General features: G+C 39.9%; 1 protein-coding gene across 1 annotated transcript; it reads left to right on the top strand.

The window, feature by feature from the left end:
• Positions 1-57: 57 nt before the first annotated feature.
• eef1g (eukaryotic translation elongation factor 1 gamma) lies at positions 58-23,954 on the top strand. The gene is made up of 10 exons (XM_034181142.1): positions 58-177; positions 3,417-3,575; positions 3,920-3,983; positions 9,971-10,113; positions 15,608-15,751; positions 16,283-16,412; positions 16,909-17,122; positions 17,912-18,084; positions 18,261-18,385; positions 23,598-23,954. The coding sequence occupies exons 1-10, from the start codon at positions 166-168 to the stop codon at positions 23,754-23,756; spliced, it is 1,323 nt and encodes a 440-aa protein (XP_034037033.1). The 5' UTR covers positions 58-165; the 3' UTR covers positions 23,757-23,954.
• Positions 23,955-24,535: the final 581 nt, after the last annotated feature.

Below are 24,535 nucleotides of genomic sequence, written 5' to 3'. Positions count from 1 at the left end.
CAGCTGCTTTCATTTTTAACCAACATCTTATTCAAAAATATTTGTTGGAAAAGCATCTCGTTCAAACAAAGCAACACGGGGACGCGGATTTTCTGAGTGCGCGCACGTAATGTGGCCGTAAATACGTCACTGACGCGCGGCCTCGCTCTTTCTCTCGTCCTGAAGATGGCGGCAGGGGTGAGTAAGATGGAGAAGGCATTTTTCATGGATCCTTAGCTCTTCTTTTGTGGTCCAGTCCGTTGAAAATCGCTCCCATCCGCACGGTTATTGTCCTCGTTACCGTATAGACGACATTTGGGCTCTTTTAGTACTTTGATATTTTAATTATTTGCTGAGAAATCATTCATTCTAAGTCCCTTTGGCTAGACTGACGTTGCATTGAAAATGATTGACGTTGCTTCTGGCCCAGGCGTGTGCCACGTTACCGCAGCTAATTTTTATCTTCTCTGAGTTGTGCAACATTTATGTGTATGCTAGTTTCCTCCAAAAAAAATCAACTTGTATATGTTTTTAAAAATACTTGACAAATTACGCGACTAAAACATGAGGTTTTGTACTCGTTACGATGATGAGCTAGCAGGCAAAGCAAGTCAAGCTAATAATAAGCACATGAATATCGTAGTTTACGCTTGTTGCTAGTTAATAATGATGTATTTAGTTAAACAGTCGAAAACGCCCGGTAGTGGAATTTCATGCAGTCTTTCATTTCTGGCAACAAGTCCAACGTTTAGTTTAACAGTTTTGAAGGGTCTTTAGTAGTGGTGTGGTGCGTCGTGTATCCATTGAAATAGTTTAACGTTTGGTGGAACCGAAAACTGATTCATTGCCATGAAATTGGATAATCTGTGTGTGAGTACTTTACAAATTGAAACGCTTCATATGTGTGCATGTTATTGCAGTCTGAGGAAATACTGAAATGCATAAAACTTAACAAATCCTAAGGATAAACACGAATGGATCAAGATAGCTGTGTGTCACTTATGCTTAAAGGAGAATGTTGAGGTGTTTTTTTGTAAACTTAGGCTCTATTTTGATTGTTTTTTCTTTTGAGTTGGACAAAAATGGTTCATCTGGCTAGTATTGATTTAGAACTTGTACACTATATTTAGGCCCAATCTCAATTCTCTTTTGTGCCCCTTCCTTGGCCCTACCCCTTTAAAACAAGGGGTAAGGCGAAGGGGTATGCCTCTAGCCCTATGAATTGAGACACACCTCCACCATGGGGGAAAAAACCGCCCGTCTCAAACTGCCGTCTTCACTGTCAACATGCAAGCGAAACTTGTTGCAGTAGGCTGTTGCTCTTTTTATTTTCTCGCCTTTCTGCGTAAATGCAAAGAAATAGAAGAAGTTGCAGATTTCTTTGACACATCGCAATCATGTCGGAGAATTTTGTGGTATTAATAATTAATTTGTAATTTACAATAGTAATTAATAGTATTAATGATTAATTAGTAATTAATGTTAACACTGATGATTAGTTAATAGTAATAATATTAATTGATTAATCATTAATTGATGGATTAGTAATTAATGAATTAATTAGTAATTCAAATAAATAAACACTTGAAATATATCAGTCTGTGTGGAATGAATGTATACATTATACAAGTTTCACTTTTTGAATGGAATTACTGAAATAAGTCAACTTTTTCATGATGTTCTAATTATATGACCAGCACCTGTATGTATGTTATGGGCTGCATCTAGTACTGTTAACCTTATATTTCTTTTTCAAATTGTCCCATTTTTTGCATCCAGCCCTATTTTACAAATTTCCTTTGTTAAATAATAGCAGTCTATTAGGACGTCAGGTTATGTGTTACACATGTACATGTGTGTGTATGTATATATTTTGCAACTTACTCCCATTGATGAAACTTCTCATTTTCTGCCTGAAAGCTTATTGGGAGATGAGTGTGCTCAGGGTTCCCTGTTTGCTTACAAAATACACACGTGTTAAACCTTGAAATCCAACAGCCGGGGTCGCTAAAGATTTATGAACATACAAATTAACGTGCTTATGCTTTATCATGATTTTCTCCATTGTGAGATATAAAAGTGTCTTATTGTAGCATTTGTGTGTATGTGCATTATAATGCCTCAGCACATGAGCGAAGTTGCGATATTCAGAACAACAATATACGCAACATGCATCCAGCAGCATACACGTTGCTGTCATAGACAATTGCCTGTAAAGTTTTTTTGGCAAGTTATAACTTTCTAAACAGTGTAATTTGTAATGAAAGCCGCTTACATTGTGTGACTTTTGGCTCCATGTTTGTTTCTGTGGATACAGTGGTAAGCTCCTCCTACCCCTCCAGACGGAGTGTGCATCCAGATTCACTCCCTTTGAAGGGGTTTGTAGCCTTCCGCCTCACTCCAAAAAGAGAATTGAGACACCCCTCTGTCTCTCGTGCCCGCAGAAAACGGAGGGGAAGGGGTAAGGGTAAGGGCCGAGGGATAGAATTGAGATTCAGCCTAAAAGTGAACAGGATTCCTACATGTTTACCGCAGTGAACACGAAGACTCTTAAGCTATGACTTATTTTAATTCAGTGTACTCAGTCATCTGTGTACACACCCTAACTTTTCAATAGATATTCATTGCTTTGCTGTGTTTCTGTCATGTTTAGCGCAAAAACACAACTTTGTGCAATGTGATTAGACTGCAAAACAGGTGGGCATCACAGTGTGTTAAATGTTTACAACCGGTATGCGCGCAATATCAGGAGGGGCTCGAGAATAGAACTGCTGCTTATTTGCATCAAAAGGAGTGGTGGTGGTTCAGGCATCTGGTGGGGGTGCCCCCTGGTCATCTCCCTTGGTAGGTCTTCCAGGCACATCCAACTGGGCAGAGACCCCGGGGAAGACCCAGGATATGCGTGAAGAATTGTTTCTCAGCTGCTTTGGAAATGCCTTGGAATCCTCCAGGAAGAGTTGGAAGACGTGGCAGTGGATAGGGATGTGTGGGGGAGCTCTCTAGTCTATTTTCTACTGCTTATATAAGCAGTAGAGAATGAATGAATGGAAGACATTATTGCTTTATTGTATTGGCAGTTCTGTTAAATTACAAAATGTATGCATTGGGTTGACTTGGTGTCCATCTAGTTTAAATTCTGTGCATGAATATTGGAAATGCAAAAAGTATCAATTTCTTCATCAATGCCAAATTGGTGAGTAACCCATACTTGTGGAAGTTAAGTTTTCCTGCTTCACAAAAATGCATTTTCCCTACCTAAATACTGAAAGGTCTCTCACATAGCGTTTATTTAAAGAGCATTAATTTTCTGACATGGTGTCAGTTTTTGGCATAACACCAGACCAATAGTGTTGATTTTGCATTGTCAGTTACCCCATTATTTTTAAGTGCTTCTGGTGATGGTTTGTGTAACAGTGATCATTCTTACCAATTTTCAGACTCTGTACACATACCCAGAGAACTGGCGAGCCTTCAAGGCTCAGATTGCAGCCCAGTACAGCGGTGCTCATCTCAAAGTGGCCAGCAGCCCACCTGCTTTCACCTTCGGGCAGACGAACCGTACACCTGCCTTCCTCAACAACTTTCCTTTGGGCAAGGTCAGTGTGACTGCTCAAGTCTACAAAAACAACGATAAGTGATGCAAAGTTGTCTTAATATAAGCGCAGTGCTGCTGAAAAAGTTTTAAGTTTTGGACTATGATTAAAGCACAGCAAATACCAAAATGAAGAATACAAGATGTTTTCAATATCATCTAGTTGAGGGTGTGATGTTTACCATTTTAACCTGCTACTAATATACAAAACTAAAATCAACACAGTAATTCAGAAGAATGTATGCCTTAATGTGCAAACACTTAAATATGTATGATTTTGGCATGCATTCAACATAGTTTCCTTTGACGACTAAACTTTGCATGTGTATCATGTTGCTGTTTCCACAGGTTCCAGCCTACCAGGGAGATGACGGTTTCTGTCTGTTTGAGAGTAATGCCATTGCTCATTACTGTAAGGCTCACATTTACTTCTTACATTTATTTTTCTTAGCATTTATTTTGTGCACTGTGAATAAACTACATTTCTACAGCCCCAGTCACTGTGACTGATCAAACAAACATATTTTGATTCCTTAAGCTTGTTTTTTGTCTGACAAGTCCTTTTTCCATCTGCAAAATGCATTCCTTGTCAGCTGATGTTTGCCAAGTTTCTCTGAAAGTTTTGTGCATGTTCGAAACAGTGAGCAGCGATCAGGCGGGGAGCTCTCTCGCTGCCTGCACTTTTGTTTGCCATTTTGTCCTCTGCTTGTCTTTAAATGATTCATTCAGGCTTTTGGATTGGTCAAAGGTCCAGCACTTCTGGACAAAGGACCGACGCAGTATGCGCAACTCCATGTCTTGAAGAAATCAGTCTCTCTCTCTCTCTCTCGCTCTCGCTCTCTCTGGGAAAATCCTTCTGCTCAGTTCAGAACTCTGGAAATGTGACATCATCTGTGCATTGGCGCCTCAACTCCACGGGAGACTGACAAATTGGCCAACGAACAAAATATTTACATATGTAACTAATTCTTTTGTGCTGTTTTCTTTTGTGCTGTTAGAGTCGACGCAGCCTTAAAACACTGTCTTAAAGGACGTGTCACACAGAAATCATAACAACTGATACTTAGGCTGTTAGTGACCATCCAATCATATGCCGGGATTACTTTTTGTGCAACCCCAATTCCAATAAAGTTGGGACGTTGTGTAAAATGTAAATAAAAACACAATACAATGATTTGCAAATCCTCTCAATTGAATACACCACAAAGAAAAGATATTTAATGTTCAAACTAATAAACTTTGTTTTTGTGCAAATATTTGCTCATTTTGAAATGGATGCCTGCAACACGTTTCAAAAAAGCTGGGACAGTGATATGTTTACCATTGCGTTACATCAACTTCTAACAACATTCTAAGCGTTTGGGAACTGAAGACACTAATTGTTGAAGGTTTTTAGGTGGAATTCTTTCCCATTCTTGCTTGATGTACAACTTCAGTTGTTCAACAGTCTGGGGTCTCTGTTGTCATATATTGCGCTTCATAATGCGCCACACATTTTCAATGGGTGACAAGTCTGGACTGCAGGCAGGCCAGTCTAGTACCTGCACTCTTTTACTACAAAGCCACGCTGTTGTAACACATGCAGAATGTGGCTTAGCATTGTCTTGCTGAAATAAGCAGGGATGTCCCTGAAAAAGATGTTGATTGGATGGCAGCATGTGTTGCTCCAAAACCTGGATGTACCTTTCAGCATTGATGGTGTCATCACAGATGTGCAAGTTGCCCCTGCCATGGGCACTAACACACCCCCATACCATCACAGATGCTGGCTTTTGAACTTTGCGCTGGTAACAATCTGGATTGTCTTTTTTCTCTTTTGTCCGGAGGACACGGACTCATCAGACCACAGCACACATTTCCACTTTGCGTCTGTCCATTTCAAATGAGCTCGGGCTCAGAGAAGGCGGCAGCATTTCAGGATGTTGTTGATGTATGGCCTTTGCTTTGCATGGTAGAGTTTTAACTTGCACTTGTAGATGTAGCAACGAGCTGTGTTAACTGACAATGGTTTTCTGAATTGTTCCTGAGCCCATGCGGTAAGATCCTGAGCCCATGCGGTAAGATCCTTTACACAATTATGTTGGTTTTTAATGCAGTGCCGCCTGAGGGATTGATGGTCACGGGCATTCACTGTTGGTTTTTGGCCTTGCTGCTTATGTGTAGAAAGTTCTCCAGATTCTCTGAATCTTCTGAATATATTATGGACTGTAGATGATGGCATCCCTAAATTCCTTGCAGTTGAATGTTGAGAAACATTGTTCTTAAACTGTTGGACTATTTTTTTCACGCAGTTGTTCACAAAGTGGGGATCCTCACCCCATCTTTGCTTGTGAATGGCTGAGCCTTTTGGGGATGCTCCTTTTATACCCAATCATGACACTCACCTATTTCCAATTAGGTGTTGTTGTTTGAGCATTCGTCATTTTATACCCAATCATGACACTCACCTGTTTCCAATTAGGTGTTGTTTGAGCATTCGTCAACTTGCCTAGTCTTTTGTTGCCCCGTCCCAATTTTTTTGAAACATGTTGCAGGTATCCATTCAAAATGAGCAAATATTTGCACAAAAACACCAAAGTCTATCAGTATGAACATCAAATATCTCATCTTTGTGGTGTATTCGATTGAATATAGGTTGAAGAGGATTTGCAAATCGTTGTATTCTGTTTTTATTTACATTTTACACAACGTCCCAAGTTCATTGGAATTGGGGTTGTACAAGCGGTCTCAAAATATGCAGCATTCGCAACACGGCGACTACCGAAAACAAAGTACTCATGAATACTTGTTTTTCTGAGTGTTGCTGACATCGTTCACGTAGCTTTGAGGAAACTTTACAGTGCGCTGTTGAATGGAACATAGCTGCTAACGTAAAGAACGGAGCCTCAGATTAATTGCAAAGTTTACACAAGTGTGATGTCATGTTAATGATGGCTTGTTTTTAAGTGATAACTGTTAATTTTAAGGAAAGATAAGCTTTATTGATCCACAACAGGGAATATTATTTGTTGCAGCAGCACAAAGTTGTACAGTAGGACGGGAAAAAAATTACATTAAAGAAAGGTGACTGAAGTATATAAAGTATAACGTCATGTTTGCTGGTAAATGCAAAAATGCTGGTGTGAAACTGATTTAGTAAAAACAGAGTATAAATATGTATAGATGAACTAAAATGATTACACAGACATTATTGCACAGATATGCATGTGATAAAGGACAAAAAAGAGTGGCGGTAGACAGGTACTTGTACTTTTGGGTAGTTTTGCCCATTCCTCTTTGCTCATTCAGTCAGGTCTGGGCTACTCAAAGACATTCACAGAGTTGTCCTGAAGCCACTCCTGTGATATCTTGGCTGCGTGCTTAGGGTCATTGTCCTGCTGAAAGATGAACAGTCGCCCCAGTCTGAGGTTAGAGCGCTCTGGAACAGTTTTTCATCCAGGATGTCTTTGTACCTTGCTGCATTCATCTTTCCCTCGATCTCGGCTAGTCTCCCAGTTCCTGTTGCTGAAAAACATCCCCACAGCATGATGCTGCCACCACCACGCTTCACTGTAGGGATGGTGCCTGGTTTCCTCCAAACATGACACCTGGCATTCATGCCAGAGTTCAATCTTTGTTTCATCAGACCAGAGAATTTTGTTTCCCTGAGTCCTTAAGGTGCCTTTTGGCGAACTCCAGGTGGGCTGCCATGTACCTTTTACTAAGGAGTGGCTTCTGTCTGGCCACTCTACCATACAGGCCTGATTGGTGGATTGCTGCAGAGATGGTTGACCTACTGGAAAGTTCTTCTTTCTCCACAGAGGGCTGCTGGAGCTCTGACAGAGTGACCATCAGGTTCTTGGTCACCTCCCTGACTAAGGCCCTTCTCCCCCGTTCACTCAGTTTAGACGGACGGCCAGGTCTAGGAAGAGTCCTGGTGGATCCAACCTTCTTCCATTTATGGATGATGGAGGCCACTGTGCTTAACGGAAATGTTTATATACCCTTCCCCAGATTTGTGCCTCGAGACAATCCTATGTCTGAGGTCTACAATTCCTTTGACTTCATGCTTGGTTTGTGCTGTGACAGGCACTGTCAAGTCTGCGACCTTAATTGTTGACATGTGTGTGCCTTTCCAAATCATGTTCAGTCGACTGAAATTACCCCAGGTGGACTCCAGTGAAGCTGTATAGTCATGTGAAGTATGATCAGTGGAAACGAGATGTACTTGAGCTTCAGGGCAAAGGCTGTGAATATTTATGTACATGTGATTTTTTTATTTTTTATTTTTAATATACTTGCAAAAATCTTTAAAAAAAAAAAAACTTTTTCCACATTGTCATTATGGGGCATTGTATGTAGCATTTTGAGGAGGGGGTGTGGCGAAACATGAATTTCATCCATTTTTGAATAAGGCTGTAACAATAAAAACAGTTGTTGGATCTGTCCTTGGCCTTCGACACGGTCGACCACCAGATCCCGATAAACAGGCTACGTGATCTGATTGGGTTGTCCGGTCCAGTGCTCCAGTGGTTCTCCTCATACCTGGCTGTAGGAGTTTTAGTGTGTTTGTCAACCACATTATGTCCGAGCCAGGGAATCTGTTGTGTGGCGTGCCCCAGGGTTGTGTTCTGGGCCTTCTCCTGTTTTTGCTGTATGATCTTCCACTTGGTCAGATAATCTAGCAGTTCAGTGATGTGCCCTACCATCTATCTGCCGATGATCTTCAGTTGTACTGTTCGTTTAAGGCTTCTGAAGTTCACAAACTGAGTTCCTTAACCAGCTGCATGACACAAACTAAGCAGTGGCTAAACAACAGCAGCCTTTAACTCAACCCAGGAAAAACAGAGACACTGTTTTTCCTCGGCCCGGATAGTGCCATTCCCACCATCAAGCAGCACTTCGGTGATCCAAACCACTTGGCCAAAACTAAACTGAGGAATCGTGGGGTGATCTTTGATGAAGCCATGTCACTAGAACACCATTCAAGGCAACTGGTCTTCTTCTTTCGGTTGCGTAATATTGCCAAGCTCAGGCCCATGGTGTCTAAGGTCGAGTTTAAAATGATTATTCATGCTTTTGTGTCCTTGCGGCTATGTGTGCTGACTCTGCAGCACACGTTAGGATTCACAAACACACAGAAAATTAAGAGTTTCTGGGTAAAATGTGTCATCTCTCTGTGCCTCCTATGTAAATCCGAGCCACCACTTTTGAATGAAAGCAAGGAAGCCTTGTTATCGAATGTAGCGGCGTTCATTTTACTGCCTGTCGACCATCGAGGTGTTTCTGCGTTGGCTAAAATGTATGTCATGCCAAGAAGCATTGAACTGCAGAGTAAGACATTTTCAGAAAATGCACTGGCTTGCTCGGCGAGCGAGAGGGATAATTACCAGTAAAATACATCGACCACTAATACCACATGTGCGCGGAGAGACTTATTATCATGAATACTTTGATGTTGTGTTGCTAACTGGCACGTTAAATGACATGCAGCATGTCTTTAAACATGCAGTTGCTGCAGTCTAGTATGCGACTGCTCAACCTGATCATTTTCATGTTGAGAGATGGCATATATTTGAACGGTCATTCTTAAGGTGCCTCGTCAATACGTTTGAAAACAGTGTTGATCTTTAGCTTGCTGTTTAAAGTGCATCTGACCTTTTTTTTTTCTTTCTTCTTCTTCCCCTGATAAACATTTTTAATGGTATATTTGTTCTGCTTAAATGGGGTCAGAGGGGACTTAATGGTTGAGGTATGATCTTAGCTAGAATCTGACCAATATATTAGTTGACCGTATGGGTTGAAATGAGCCTTACTGCAGTGTGGTAGTTTCCTGTAGGGCCCTCATGTCCAACTTCTTGTACTACAAAGTATTGTATACGGAGTTTTGCAAGTAATAAATTTAAATTGTAAAATTCTCAAAATGTCCATTGATAATGATTTGTGTACTAATTAATGGGGATTTAGTCCATGGTTGACTTCTTAAAATTTATTTTAAATGTAAGCATCAAAAACACAGTTGTACTTTAATGACAAATTGATCTTTGTGGAGAATTTTCACATTCAATACCATTTGTTAAATTTCTTATCACGAAACAAAAAGGCACAAAGAGCACAGTAATACTGAAAATGGTTCATCTGCTCTGCTGATGAGACTGATTACATCTCTGGTCTTGGCACTGCAATAACTTTACTGTGGCACTGTGCAACCTAAGTACTGCCAATGAGTTTATTTTTTAATTGCTGGTGGCTGATGGGTGTTGCAAGTCTACCTCTTAGCAGCTTATTTTTAAGTTGAACTTCTTATAATTAGCAAATTTTAGTAAAAGGTTTTTTTAAAAATTTGTGATTCCTTGATGCTAAATGACTGAGATCCCGCCCACCCATTCACTTTATGCATGTTTTCCCTCTTAACTCCAGTGAGCAATGAAGCCCTTCGTGGTTCCTTTCCTCAGGCTGCAGCCCAGGTGCTGCAGTGGGTGAGTTTTGCTGACTCGGAGATAATCCCTCCTGCCAGTACGTGGGTCTTCCCCACCCTTGGAATCATGCAGTTTAACAAGCAGGTATGTAACTGCATTTTCAGTTCACAACTGACATGACATTTTTTTTGTCTTTCTGATGCCTGATGGTTTTTTCTCTCTGTTTAAGGTGCAGCTCCATCCAGAGATGGGAGTTGTATTCGTGTTGGCGATCCTCCTGTCCTGTGCGCCAATAGCATTTCTTGTATATTCGTCAGTGAATTGTTCTGTAATTTATGTTTGTAGCATTGCCCAAGCAGAGGGTCACCCCTTTGAGTCTGGTCTGCTTGAGGTTTCTTCCTCAGGGGGAGTTTTTCCTTACCACTGTTGCTCTGGGGGTTGATAAGGTTAGACCTTACCTGTGTGAAGTGCTTTGAGGCAACTCTGTTGTGATTTGGCGCTATATAAATGGAAAAAAAAAATTAAAAAATATGCCAGGGTTTGACAGTATCGCTTGCTACATTGGCGAGTGAACAGTGCTGTCATACTAGCACTTCACATCCTTCACCTGGCTGACATAAAGTTAATTTTCAGCTGCATTTGGAATGAAATCTGGTAAGATATCTACATATTTCAGTGACGTTCCTGCGGCATGTTTTTCTTGATGAGACTTAGGATAAATGAACCTGATTCTCTAATTGTGCATGCTCTTCCTCACTCATCTCTATGTGGTGTCTGAGTGAACGGACACACATCTCTGGCTGTCTGTACGTGCATTTGGTCTCACATTTCAGTGCAAAGTTGAACAAAGAGGAAAATAGTCTGAAAAACAACAGTGATTAAAAGAATAAAGCCTCCACTGTCTGTAACTGCACGTTCCATGTGTTGGAGACAGCAGTTTAAACTGGCTGCTGCTGGGAGGACAGGTGAGGGGGGGGTCCTTGTTATGTTAATCCCACGTTAATACGCTTTGAACCCTTTTTTTAACATGTATGACCTGTGTAACATCAAATGACATGAAATATAACAATGTGACATTTGCATCATATTTAACTTGGCTCTTACTACAGCCTTTTCAGACTTTGAGTGTTAGGACACTGGCATTTTGCACAAAAGTGATATTTCGGCCTTGTCCACACAGTCAAGACATTACACTGACTGATGACATCATCAAAAAGAAGTTTCAGTGGTCATGGCTGGAGGAAAAAGACGAGCTCAGAGATTATTTCTCGGACTCCACAAGGAAGCTGAATGCTTCTGGTGTCACAACTACTTGAAGTACCCTTCATGTGGAAAACAGTTCCTCTGTCACCACAATAAAACAGAAACGCAAAGTTTCCTAAAGGTCCATGCAATCAATGCAACAACTTCAGCAGTGTTTCTCACCACAAACAAGGCTATCAACTGCAGGGGCAGTTATTATTAATCTAGGCTATCTTTCATTGGGGAAAAAAATGCATTGTGGCTTTAAATGGATTTACATGAATTTACACCAGAATGTAAATTAGTTTTTATTAATGTAGACTTTTTTATGGGGGAAAAAAGACTGGATTTGAGTGGATTTACAGGAATGTACACAATATGTGACTTTATTTACTATAACGTGTGTTATTGATATTTTACCATGATTTTCAAAATATTCTACAAGCTTTAGCTATGGTTTTTGAAATGCTGTAACATTCTTTTCAGTCTTCATGAATTTCATGTAGTTTAATTGTTCTGAGTTAATGCATAATTTGGTTTACAATTAAAAGGAAAATTATTCCAGGTCCTACTTCCATGTCATGGTCTATTAAATTCAACATTATCATTGACAGTTTAAATGAAAGGTTGAATCTAGGATCATCTAACCCCTTAAGCCCTAGAGCCTATTTCACCAAAATCAAATACCGATACATTATGATTTATTTCTCAGCTTGTACAAGGTCAAAAATGCTAGAGTTTGGATCAGCAAAAAGACAGGTCTTAGGGGATGTTATGGATGCAAAAAAGTAAATAATAATAAAAGTAAATAATACTTGGTAGGAGTAAATGAGGTTTTTTCCCCAAAAAAATGAATTAGATTTATGTCTTTATTTGCTTGGCGTTTCAGCTGTGGTTAGCTGATATGTGATTGAAGTGGATACTTTTGTAGAGGACTTACTTTGCTTGACATTTTGATGCATAATAAGCATATGTTGGTGTCAGCATTGGTTAGTTATGAGTGTTCAAATGTTCCAAAACAGGGCAAGTTTCCAAATTTGGGGACTCTAGGGTCTAAGAGGTGCTCAAGGAAGCCCTACCATTATTTAATGCTTCGATCTTAAATATGATCAATCTATCTTTGTTAGTTGGCTATGTACCACAGGCTTTTAAGGTGGCAGTAATTAAACCATTACTTAAAAAGCCATCACTTGACCCAGCTATCTTAGCTAATTATAGGCCAATCTCCAACCTTCCTTTTCTCTCAAAAATTCTTGAAAGGGTAGTTGTAAAACAGCTAACTGATCATCTGCAGAGGAATGGTCTATTTGAAGAGTTTCAGTCAGGTTTTAGAATTCATCATAGTACAGAAACAGCATTAGTGAAGGTTACCAAATGATCTTCTTATGGCCTCAGACAGTGGACTCATCTCTGTGCTTGTTCTGTTAGACCTCAGTGCTGCTTTTGATACTGTTGACCATAAAATTTTATTACAGAGATTAGAGCATGCCATAGGTATTAAAGGCACTGCGCTGCGGTGGTTTGAATCATATTTGTCTAATAGATTACAATTTGTTCATGTAAATGGGGAATCTTCTTCACAGACTAAAGTTAATTATGGAGTTCCACAAGGTTCTGTGCTAGGACCAATTTTATTCACTTTATACATGCTTCCCTTAGGCAGTATTATTAGATGGTATTGCTTAAATTTTCATTGTTACGCAGATGATACCCAGCTTTATCTATCCATGAAGCCAGAGGACACACACCAATTAGCTAAACTGCAGGATTGTCTTACAGACATAAAGACATGGATGACCTCTAATTTCCTGCTTTTAAACTCAGATAAAACTGAAGTTATTGTACTTGGCCCCACAAATCTTAGAAACATGGTGTCTAACCAGATCCTTACTCTGGATGGCATTACCCTGACCTCTAGTAATACTGTGAGAAATCTTGGAGTCATTTTTGATCAGGATATGTCATTCAAAGCGCATATTAAACAAATATGTAGGACTGCTTTTTTGCATTTACGCAATATCTCTAAAATCAGAAAGGTCTTGTCTCAGAGTGATGCTGAAAAACTAATTCATGCATTTATTTCCTCTAGGCTGGACTATTGTAATTCATTATTATCAGGTTGTCCTAAAAGTTCCCTTAAAAGCCTTCAGTTAATTCAAAATGCTGCAGCTAGAGTACTGACGGGGACTAGAATAGAGAGCATATCTCACCCATATTGGCCTCTCTTCATTGGCTTCCTGTTAATTCTAGAATAGAATTTAAAATTCTTCTTCTTACTTATAAGGTTTTGAATAATCAGGTCCCATCTTATCTTAGGGACCTCGTAGTACCATATCACCCCAATAGAGCGCTTTGCTCTCAGACTGCAGGCTTACTTGTAGTTCCTAGGGTTTATAAGAGTAGAATGGGAGGCAGAGCCTTCAGCTTTCAGGCTCCTCTCCTGTGGAACCAGCTCCCAATTCAGATCAGGGAGACAGACACCCTCTCTACTTTTAAGATTAGGCTTAAAACTTTCCTTTTTGCTAAAGCTTATAGTTAGGGCTGGATCAGGTGACCCTGAACCATCCCTTAGTGCTGCTATAGACGTAGACTGCTGGGGGGTTCCCATGATGCACTGTTTCTTTCTCTTTTTGCTCTGTATGCACCACTCTGCATTTAATCATTAGTGATCGATCTCTGCTCCCCTCCACAGCATGTCTTTTTCCTGGTTCTCTCCCTCAGCCCCAACCAGTCCCAGCAGAAGACTGCCCCTCCCTGAGCCTGGTTCTGCTGGAGGTTTCTTCCTGTTAAAAGGGAGTTTTTCCTTCCCACTGTAGCCAAGTGCTTGCTCACAGGGGGTCGTTTTGACCGTTGGGGTTTTACATAATTATTGTATGGCCTTGCCTTACAATATAAAGCGCCTTGGGGCAACTGTTTGTTGTGATTTGGCGCTATATAAAAAAATTGATTGATTTGAAATATGCACTTCTTTTGAGATTTTTTTTTCTTCTAGGAGATGCTGAAAATGCATCATTAGATACAAAATTAATTTGCCATGAAGCTCAAAATTGAGCTCAGGTGCATCCTGTTTCCACTGATCATCCTTGAGATGTTTCTACAGTATAATTGGTGTCCACCTGGGGTAAATTCACTTGATTGGACATGATTTGGAAAGGCACACACCTGTTACATATAAGGTCCCACAGTTGAAAGTGCATGTCGGAGCACAAACCAAGCATGAAGTCAAAGGAATTGTCTGTAGACCTCGAAGACAGGATTGTCTCAAGACACAAATCTGGGGAAGGATACAGGAAGAAACATTTCTGCTGTATGAAGGTCCCAATGAGCACAGTGGCCTCCGTCATCTGTAAATGGAAATGATTGGGATCCACCAGGACTCTTCCGAGAGCTGGCTGCCCATCTAAACTGAGTGAATGGGGGAGAAGGACCTTAGTCAGGGACAAGACCAAGAACCCAATGGTCACTCTGTCAGAGATCCAGCTTTCCTTTGTGGAGAGAGGAGAACCTTCCAAAAGGGCAACCATCTCTGCAGCAATCCACAAATCAGGGCTGTATGATAGAGAGGCCAGACAAATCCTTAGTAAAAGACACATGGCAGCCCAACTGGAGTTTGCGAAAAGGCACCTCCAGCTGGTGATACAAATATTGAGCTCTTGTGTGAATGCCAGGTGTCATGTTTGGAAGAAACCATGCACCATCCTTACACTGAAACATGGTGGTGGCAGCATCATGCTGTGAGGGATGTTTTTCAGTGGCAGGAACTAGGAGACTAGTCAGGATTGAGGGGAAAAATGAATGTAGCATTGTACACTCTTGACCTCAGACTGGGGTGACTGTTCATCTTTCAGCAGGCCAATGACCCTAAGCACACAGCCAAGATATCAAAGGAGTAGCTCCAGGACAACTCTGTGAATGTCCTTTAGTAGCCCAGCCAGAGCCCAGACCTGAATTTGGTTGAACATCTCTGGAGAGATCTGAAAATGGCTGTGCACTGATGCTCCCCATCCAACCTGATGGCACTTGAGCGGTGCTGCAAACAGGAATGGGCAGAAGTGCCCAAAGATAGGTGCACCAAGCTTGTGTCAACATATTCAAGAAGACTTGAGGCTGCATTTGCTGCCAAAGGTGCATCAACAAAGTATTGAGCAAAGGGTGTGAATACTTGTCTTTTTTTTTAAATAAATGTGCAAAAATAACAAAAACCTTTCTCATGTTGCCATTATGGGGTATTGTGAAGAGAATGTTTAGGGGAAAATTTTTATTTAATCCATCTTGGAATAAGACTAACATAAAATGTGGCGAAATGGAGCATTGTGAATGCGTTATGGATGTACTGTGAGATTTGTGATCAATTGTAGTGTTTTTTTTTTTTGTGTGTGTGTGTGTATGTCTTCAGGCTACAGAACAGGCCAAGGAGGATGTGAGGAGGGTACTGATGCTCCTCAATCAGCATTTAAACACTCGTACCTTCCTGGTGGAAGAGAGGGTCAGCCTGGCTGATATCAGTGTGGTGTGCTCCATGCTGTGGCTTTACAAGCAGGTTTGTCCTACACACAGCCAAACATCTGTGAAATTATTTTTAGTCTGTGCTACACTGTTAAACGTGCTTATGTCAAATATAATTATACTGAGACCACTTAAGCTCTTACTATTTGTGTAAACACTTAAAGTGAATAATGTTGTAGTTGGAGCAGACAACAGCTTCTGAGTGGTCAACCAATCAGGTTAGGCCACCGAGCCTCAGTGGCTTCGCTCCCTCATTTCTAACCATTCATTTATTTTATAATTTCCCAATGACATCCTTGGATTCTGCTGTGGGGATCATTCGTATTATGTAATCTTGTACCGTGTGACTGCATGTGATTGTGAATGTAGCCAGTGGTAGAGGCATATTATGTACAGTCTGTAGGCATGTGAGGGCGCAGGAGCAAGATGTGACATTTCATATTTCTAAGTTTTAAATTTTGTGTGTATGCAGGAGTACTTGTCAAATATGTAATGATTTTTAAAAAATTTCTCCAGATTTTCTCTATGCCTTGTTATAGGAGCCTATTGCCTCTCATATTTGTAGGTCCTGGAGCCCAGTTTTCGTCAGCCTTACCCCAATGTGACTCGCTGGTTTGTCACCTGTGTCAACCAACCTCAGTTCAAGACTGTCCTTGGGGAGGTCAAGCTGTGTGAAAAGATGGCCCAGTTTGATGGTGAGTTACTAGCAAGTAAATGACACTGTCCACATTCAGCTGAACACTGTTGGGACTCTGGCTTTATACAAGGACACCTGTAATCCAGTTATTGGCCTACATGAGTTGTTTAAAGAAAATTCCTGTTTACACACTACAGAGTCTGATTGACTTATGATCACATTATGTCCTGTATGCTGTACAAGTCAAGCATTTATTTAGCACTGAATCAGAAGCTCAGTGATTTACAATGATGACTCACATTCACCCATTCTCGCACACATCCATGTCAGGGTGCTGCCATGCCAGGTGCTCACTATACATTAGGAGCAACTTTGGGATCAAGGACCTTGCTCAAGGACCTTTCCCAGCCAAGGCCAGTACCCATTTAAAGCTGCTACACAGATTTTTTCCAAGGACACAGTTGGGTGGCATCACTGGGCAAACCCACCTCTTCATACTGGTAGCTAAACTCTTAAAATGTATCATGAAAAACATCTGTCTCCTGTTCTTCCAGCCAAGAAGTTTGCTGAATTACAACCAAAGAAAGAGACTCCTCAGAAAAAAGAAAAAGGAGGTAAAGAGTCTAAGCCCCAGGAGAAGAAAGAGAAGAAAAAGGAAGAAAAGAAAGAAGATAAAAAGCCTCCTGCTGAAGAGGAAATGGATGATTGTGATGCTGTTTTGGCGAATGAGCCAAAAGCAAAGGACCCCTTTGCACATCTGCCAAAAAGGTAAAGAAGTCTGTAGCCTTTCCCTGTGATCATCACAGTTTTAGGGCAACTTCAGTCACAACAGTCTTCAGCTAGTTTTCTTGTGCATGTAAAATTTGGCCACATAATTGAAGTATATGTTAGTGACTGCTGGTTGAAGTAATGCCTGAAGCTGCCATATTGAATGACACTATGGTTTGGAAGTTTACACTACTCTCTGGTTACACATGCTAGCCAGTTCTCACTGTTTAATATAAATTTTGATTCCCTTTTGATCCAACAGAATGTCTGCTAAAGCATTACGAGTGAGGCTTGGTGTTTGTTTGAATAGTGGCCTTTATCAGTAACCTTAAAGATTTTGTATTGGCATTTAAATTGGAAAGGCGGGGATGTTTGTTGTGTGGTCTGTATTTGAAAGGTGATCATGTATTTGATATAAACTGGTCTGCATGGATTTGTAGTATTTCATTGGGATTGCAGATAATCCCCTGTCGTTGGGCAAGGCAGTGTCCAGTTGTGGCACAAAGTCTTAATCTGACAGGGGAAGAGCATCTAGAGTCCACATTCATCCCAGCCATCTCTGTTTCAGTGAGTATTAAAGCTGGTTCATGCTGTGGGTATACAAAACAAGATGAAGCTTACTGAAAGATCTTGGGGTGGTTGACGTTTTGTTTGGTTTAATTTGAAATCCTAATATTTGAACGGAACATACAAAGTTGTGACTGGACAAACTGTTGTTGTATATGACCTGAGCAAATGTCTTTTTTTTTTTTTTTTTTTTAAATCAATGTATTTTATTATTTTTTGTAGCACATTTGTCATGGATGAGTTCAAAAGAAAGTACTCCAATGAGGATACCCTGTCTGTAGCTCTTCCCCACTTCTGGGAGCACTTTGACCGCGAGGGATACTCTATCTGGTACAGCCAGTATAAATACCCTCAGGAACTTACACAACTTTTCATGAGTTGCAACCTCATCACAGGTGAGACCGGCCATTTGATTCATTTGAGGTTCGTGCATTGAAATTTATGGGAGTCTGCTTCTTAAACTTGACAACACATTTAACTCTAAAGAAAATGTTATGGTTCAATCTGTGCTATTAATGCTGGGAATTCTTTGTCACTTAATTATACTGTTGTTGTCTCTCCCTACCCACAGGTATGTTTCAGCGTCTAGACAAACTCAGAAAGAATGCCTTTGCCAGTGTCATCTTGTTTGGAACTGCCAATGACAGCAGCATCTCTGGGATCTGGGTCTTCAGAGGCCAGGAACTGGCTTTCCCTGTAAGTGATTCTGTAATTTCCACTTTTTTTTTTTTTTTTTTACAGTTTTAACAGTGTCGCTTCAGCAGTAAATTCTTTCAATTATTCAGACTACAGTCATGTTTCTGCACCCGTCACAAGCATGTACACATGTTGTACCATGGCTGCAGAATTGACAAAAATCTGCCCTCTGTTGTGTTCAGTAAACTGTCCCGTCATTGGCAAGGCAGTGTCTAGTTGTGGCACCCAGTCTTAACACGACGGCGGAAGAGCAGTTTGTGTCCATATTCATCCCAGCCATCTCTAGTTCAGTGGGTAAAAAGGCTGGTTCATGCTGTGGGTACATAACTTTGTATTGCAAATTTTCATTGGAAATGCAGGAACTTCAAAGTTGTACATTTTATTGATCAGTTGATTCATCTGGTTTTGCCTGATGAGGAAATGATTGATAGAATGTGATTGTCTGTGTGGCCATTTTTTTTTTCCCCCTGCCTTCTTCTGGCGAGCCAAAACACCCGTTAAATGCTTTTCATATAGATGCAACTCACAGGAAATCAATTTTCACAAGACGTAACTTAGTCATAGAAATGGTTCAAAAGCTATTGTGCTGGTAGTTTAATTAAGCCTGAACAGTTAATGAAACACAGCCACGGACCTTTTAAATGCATAAAACTGTAGAAATATTTGATTCATAGTTTTAGAGCCCGACCGATATGGATTTTTTTTTTTATGCCGATAACGATATTTGGATGAAAAAAAAATGCAGATAACCGATAAATCAGCTGATATTATTATTATTATTTTTTAAATGAATAAAATGTTCTTTTTTGGACCCTTAAAAAAAGGTATGAGCTAAAAGCTGAAGCATTGTCCTCATATTGATTAACTTTATAACAGAGAAGAATTTTCAAGTTCAAAAAATGCAATCAAGAATTAAACCTTTGTGAAATTAGCAAATACATATCCTTAAAAAGAGTTGTGAAATACATCTGATCTTGTACCGCTTGTTGCTGCAACGTAGATATAGGTTCAGGATAAGGATATAGATCCTTATAAACTTGTATGCTTTTGTCAGCCAGGTGCAGTGTGACGGCGAACTACGGGGGCCGGTGAACACATTTAAGTAGGGGTGTAAGCAGCTCTCAGTTGAATGGAGTCAGAGCTCCATCTACTGGACAAACGGTGCAAGGACATTTTACATTGCAGACACAAACATTATTTCAGTAACTGTTGATGAGAAATTATCAGCGTTCTGTCGGCAAAATTTCGGCCAATAGTGAGTACTTTGACAAGGGCTTATATCGGCCAATAATATCGGCCGGCCGATATATCGGTCGGGCTCTACATAGTTTTATATTCAGATTTTAACTTTGAAGAAGCAGATTGGGAAACGAAAAATACCCCAGTTAAACTGTTGTTCAAATAGGCAAAACTAAAGGGGTCACGTAGTGCAAAAATAAACAAATTGTCTCCATGTGAGTGCAGGGTTTTGTAGTTTGGTAAATGATCATGAGTCTTGTCAAACAATTGATTTCTCATGCTTTTAGTTCATGAATCATTTCTCTTCAAGTTAATATACCATTCAGCTGTGTAATCACTGATGTGCAGTGAGATTTTGACACCCCCCATATCCAAGTTCAGTGGCACAAACAACTGCAGTGGTTCAGTGACCACACAGGTTGTAAAGATGCTAATTTAATGCCTTTTTTTGGTATATTTTCACATTGTAATCCCTCACTGAATAGAAAATAACTAGTGAAAGAGCCAGTTTAACCACAAAGTGAACTAGCTCCACTGTAGTGAATTATGTATGTTTTCATCATGTAGAAAATGACTGAGAATGCTAAATTTCCATAATTGTTCACATTTCAGTCACGAACATTATTACTACCGATAAGATAATTTCATTTTAAAATGTGCTATGTTGGCTCTAATACAGCTGCAGTCACTGTAGCCTTTTTCTTCCGAAACATTAATTCTAAAAGCATAGTGATACACATTTGTGAACTGCTGTCTCCCTGATCTGTGTCTGTGAGTTTACAGCCACCAGCAACAGGAGGAGACGATGAGAGCGAGCCAGAAAAGCTGACATTTATGTGAATTGGTGTATTTCATGGATGTGATCATCGAACAGCGGTGTTGCCTATATTTTTAATCTCTATAGAGTGATGTTTTATGAGTTGCTGTCATTTGTGCAAAATAAAACAAAATTGACAAAATATTGAAGGATGGTCTAATGTGAGAGCATAATGTTAAGACTGTGTAAAAAGTAACTTACCGAGCTATAAAAGTCCAACAAAATATATTTGCTTCGTTCCTGCAGATTCTTAAATCTTAGAAGGCTTTGAATTTATTCTGAAAATAGGGCCTTAATTGGCATTAAAATGTCTAAAATCCATTATTCAAGTCTAATAAATGTCAGATATATGAAGTAGGATTTTTATAAATAACTAAATGGCAGATAGCTTTTTTTTTTTATCTGTGAAAGTCTCAAAAAGCTCTGTGAATTGAGAATGCAGAACAGTTCTCTTGTTTCTTGCTGGGATGCTCAGTGCAGACACACTTTCAGCAGCTTGAAGTAATGTGATGACATGGAAGTATACATGTAAAGAAAACTGGCTTTTGACATAAGACTTAGTGTGGTTTAGGACTGCCTCCCACTGCAGATGTGTCACTACAGTCATATTTCTGATTCCACAAATGAGGAAGTCGGGTCCTATTCCTTGTAGTATCAGCTTCATGTTGTGTGTCATATAGGGCTGTGCCAAATCAGTTTTATGCAGACAAATATGTTACCTTGGTAGTAGGGATGGACCGATCTACAATTTTTCACTTCCGATCAGATCCCGATAGCTGGATTTGGCTATCTGCCGATACGATGCGTTTCCGATCCGATACCAGAGTTCTGTTTGCTTTAATATTATTATTATTGTCATCATTGTTAATTTTATGAGGATTTTCTTAAAAAGGAGATCAGAAAGTTCAGCTACAATTTGCCAGAAGGTGCATCTAAGATACAGTAGTCTTCAGAATAATAGTAGTGCTATGTGATAAAAAAAAAAAAGTTAATCCAGGTTTTGAGTATATTTCTTATTGTTACATGGGAAACAAGGCACCGGTAGATTCTCACAAATCCAACAAGACCAAGCATTCGTGATATGCACACTCTTAAGGCTATGAAATTGGGCTATTAGTAAAAAAAAAAAAAAAGGCGGGGGGGGGGGGGGTGTTCACAATAATAGTAGTGTGGCATTCAGTCAGTGAGTTCGTCAATTTTGTGGAACAAACAGGTGTGAATCAGGTGTCCCCTATTTAAGGATGAAGCCAGCACCTGTTGAACATGCTTTTCTCTTTGAAAGCCTGAGGAAAATGGGACGTTCAAGACATTGTTCAGAAGAACAGTGTAGTTTGATTAAAAAGTTGATTGAAGAGGGGAAAACTTATACACAGGTGCAAAAAATTAGGCTGTTCATCTACAGTGATCTCCAGTGCTTTAAAATGGGCAAAAAAAAACAAAAAAAAGAAGCATGGAAGAAAACGGAAAACAACCATCAAAATGGATAAAAGAATAACCAGAATGACAAAGGATCAGCTCCAGGATGATCAGACAGTCTGGAGTTACCTGTAAGTGCTGTGACAGTTAGAAGACACCTGTGTGAAGCTAATTTATTTGCAAGAATCCCCCGCAAAGTCCCTCTGTTAAATAACAGATATGTGCAGAAGAGGTTAGAATTTGCCAAAGAACACATCAACTGGCCTAAAGAGAAATGGAGGAATATTTCGTGGATTGATGAGAGTAAAATTGTTCTTTTTGGGTCCAAGGGCCGCAGACAGTTTGTGAGACGACCCCCAAACTCTGAATTCAAGCCACGGTTCACAGTGAAGACAGTGAAGCATGGTGGTGCAAGCATCATGATATGGGCATGTTTCTCCTACTATGGTGTTGGGCCTATATATTGCATACCAGGTATCATGGATCAGTTTGGATATGTCAGAATACTTGAAGAGGTCATGTTGCCTTATGCTGAAGAGGACATGCCCTTGAAATGGGTGTTTCAACAAGACAATGACCCCAAGCACACTACTAAATGAGCAAAATCTTGGTTCCAAACCAACAAAATTAATGCCTCGCAGATGTGAAGAAATCATGAAAAACTGGTTATACAACTAAATACTAGTTTAGTGATTCACAGGATTGCTAAAAAAAAAAAAGCAGTTTGAACATAATAGTTTTGAGTTTGTAGTGTCAACAGCAGATGCTACTATTAATGTGAACACCCCCTTTTCTACTTTATTTTACTAATAGCCCAATTTCATAGCCTTAAGAGTGTGCATATCATGAATGCTTGGTCTTGTTGGATTTGTGAGAATCTACTGAATCTACTGGTACCTTGTTTCCCATGTAACAATAAGAAATATACTCAAAACCTGGATTAATCTTTTTAGTTACATAGCACTACTACTGTATTATTCTGAACGCTACTGTAAGTACTTTTTTTTAAATAGATTTTTATAGCCATATTTTTCTAGACTTAAAGACAAAAGACAGCCCTGCCTCTCTTTCCCTGCCTCCCTCTCTCTCACTTTCCCTCCAACACCCTTTTTCTCTTGCTGTTTTCACGCTGTGCAAACTTAGATCTTTCGTGTAAATGTTGTCATCGCCTCTCACATGCAGGATTTTAATGGATACTTTTTCTTTTTCAGCGGACAGAATCTCTTTTGGCTGCATGCAAATCTGGCATTTCACAGCCTTGGAACAGTGAAGCGGCTAGCTTTTTAGCACACATTTTCAGCAACAATTCAGTTCATTTTTCAGAAAATCCATGCTTGATGAACACAATTTGAACCCAAGAGCCAGGTGGAAATTTGCTGCTAACTGCAGTAAGAGAGCTCTTTCAAGCAGTCTGGCTTCAAAAACTCCTCCCACGCAGCAGTAAACGAGCAGAGAGCAACAACAGCAGTTCAGAGGATTCACAGTGGCTCTTCTATGGTATTGGAATATGTCACAGGTTGGATCGGTATTTTCTAATACGTGAATTATGTCGGTATCTGAACCAGTTCCATCCCTACTTGGTAGTTACAAGTATTGGTCCTGAGAAAGCCATATTGGTTGACCCTTAATAAAATGTTCAGTTAATGTGTGTGTGTGTGTGGTTTTAGCATTCAGCTCCTCAGGTTTTAAGGGTCACTTGTATTAAAATACATAAATTGCTGTCTTTTTTTTTTCCCATAGCTGTCTCCGGATTGGCAGATCGACTATGAATCCTATGACTGGCGTAAGTTGGACCCAGACAGTGAGGAGTGTAAGACCATGGTGAAGGAGTATTTTGCCTGGGAGGGTGATTTCAAGCATGTAGGCAAAGCTTTCAGCCAGGGCAAGATCTTCAAGTGAGAGGACACTGGGCAGTATTATCAAAAGGACTCTATGCTTCTGCTCTCAAACACATAAACCTACAGACTTTTGGCAACCTCGTGCTTGCTAAACTGCAAGATTGATGGTGGAAGGTGTTTCAAGATGTGTGAATTTTTGTTTGTGGCCTCAAAATGGTTTTGTTGTGACCTGCGAAATAAAGCATTTTCCACAGTGCCATTAGTGGGATTTGTCTGTGACTTGACTATATTGACATTGTGTGGCTGCTGCAAGTTAACATGTTATATACGTATGTACAGTGCAAACTATGTTTAAGAGCACCACAGAGAAAAGACATCAAGTGTTAATATTTTGGTGCCTCAGTCATTGAAAATTGATTTCTTTAAAGAAATAAAAGTAAAAACATATGAATTATGTAAATTTTTTTTTTTTTTTTTTTTTTTTTTAGATTTTTTCCCCCATCAGAGCAGATTGGAGGATGTAATAAAATTGCAAATGTGATGCAATGCACAAAAGATGCACTGCACAGTTTCTCAAACATCCCCAGAAGCCATGTCCTAAGAGTTGTCAAGAGTACTTGGTTGTATTACGTTGTCCCTCAGTTTTTAGCTCATCCAGGCTAATGGTCTAATGGTTACCATAGCACAAACCACTATTGTGCAGTGATGTGCTTTAACTTTGTAATGCTCAAAGCTTGTAAAATCAAGTTAAAACTGGGGCAATTGTTGCAAATTAATTAAAAATAAACAATCACATGTACTTAAGTATTCACACCATTTGCTCAATATTTTTGATTCCCC

This window comes from Thalassophryne amazonica, chromosome 11, assembly GCF_902500255.1.
Source record: "Thalassophryne amazonica chromosome 11, fThaAma1.1, whole genome shotgun sequence".
In the NCBI taxonomy this organism is placed as follows: Eukaryota; Metazoa; Chordata; class Actinopteri; order Batrachoidiformes; family Batrachoididae; genus Thalassophryne; species Thalassophryne amazonica.
The sequence above is the reverse complement of the archived record's forward strand: the minus strand, read 5'-3'. Positions and strand labels throughout refer to the sequence as shown.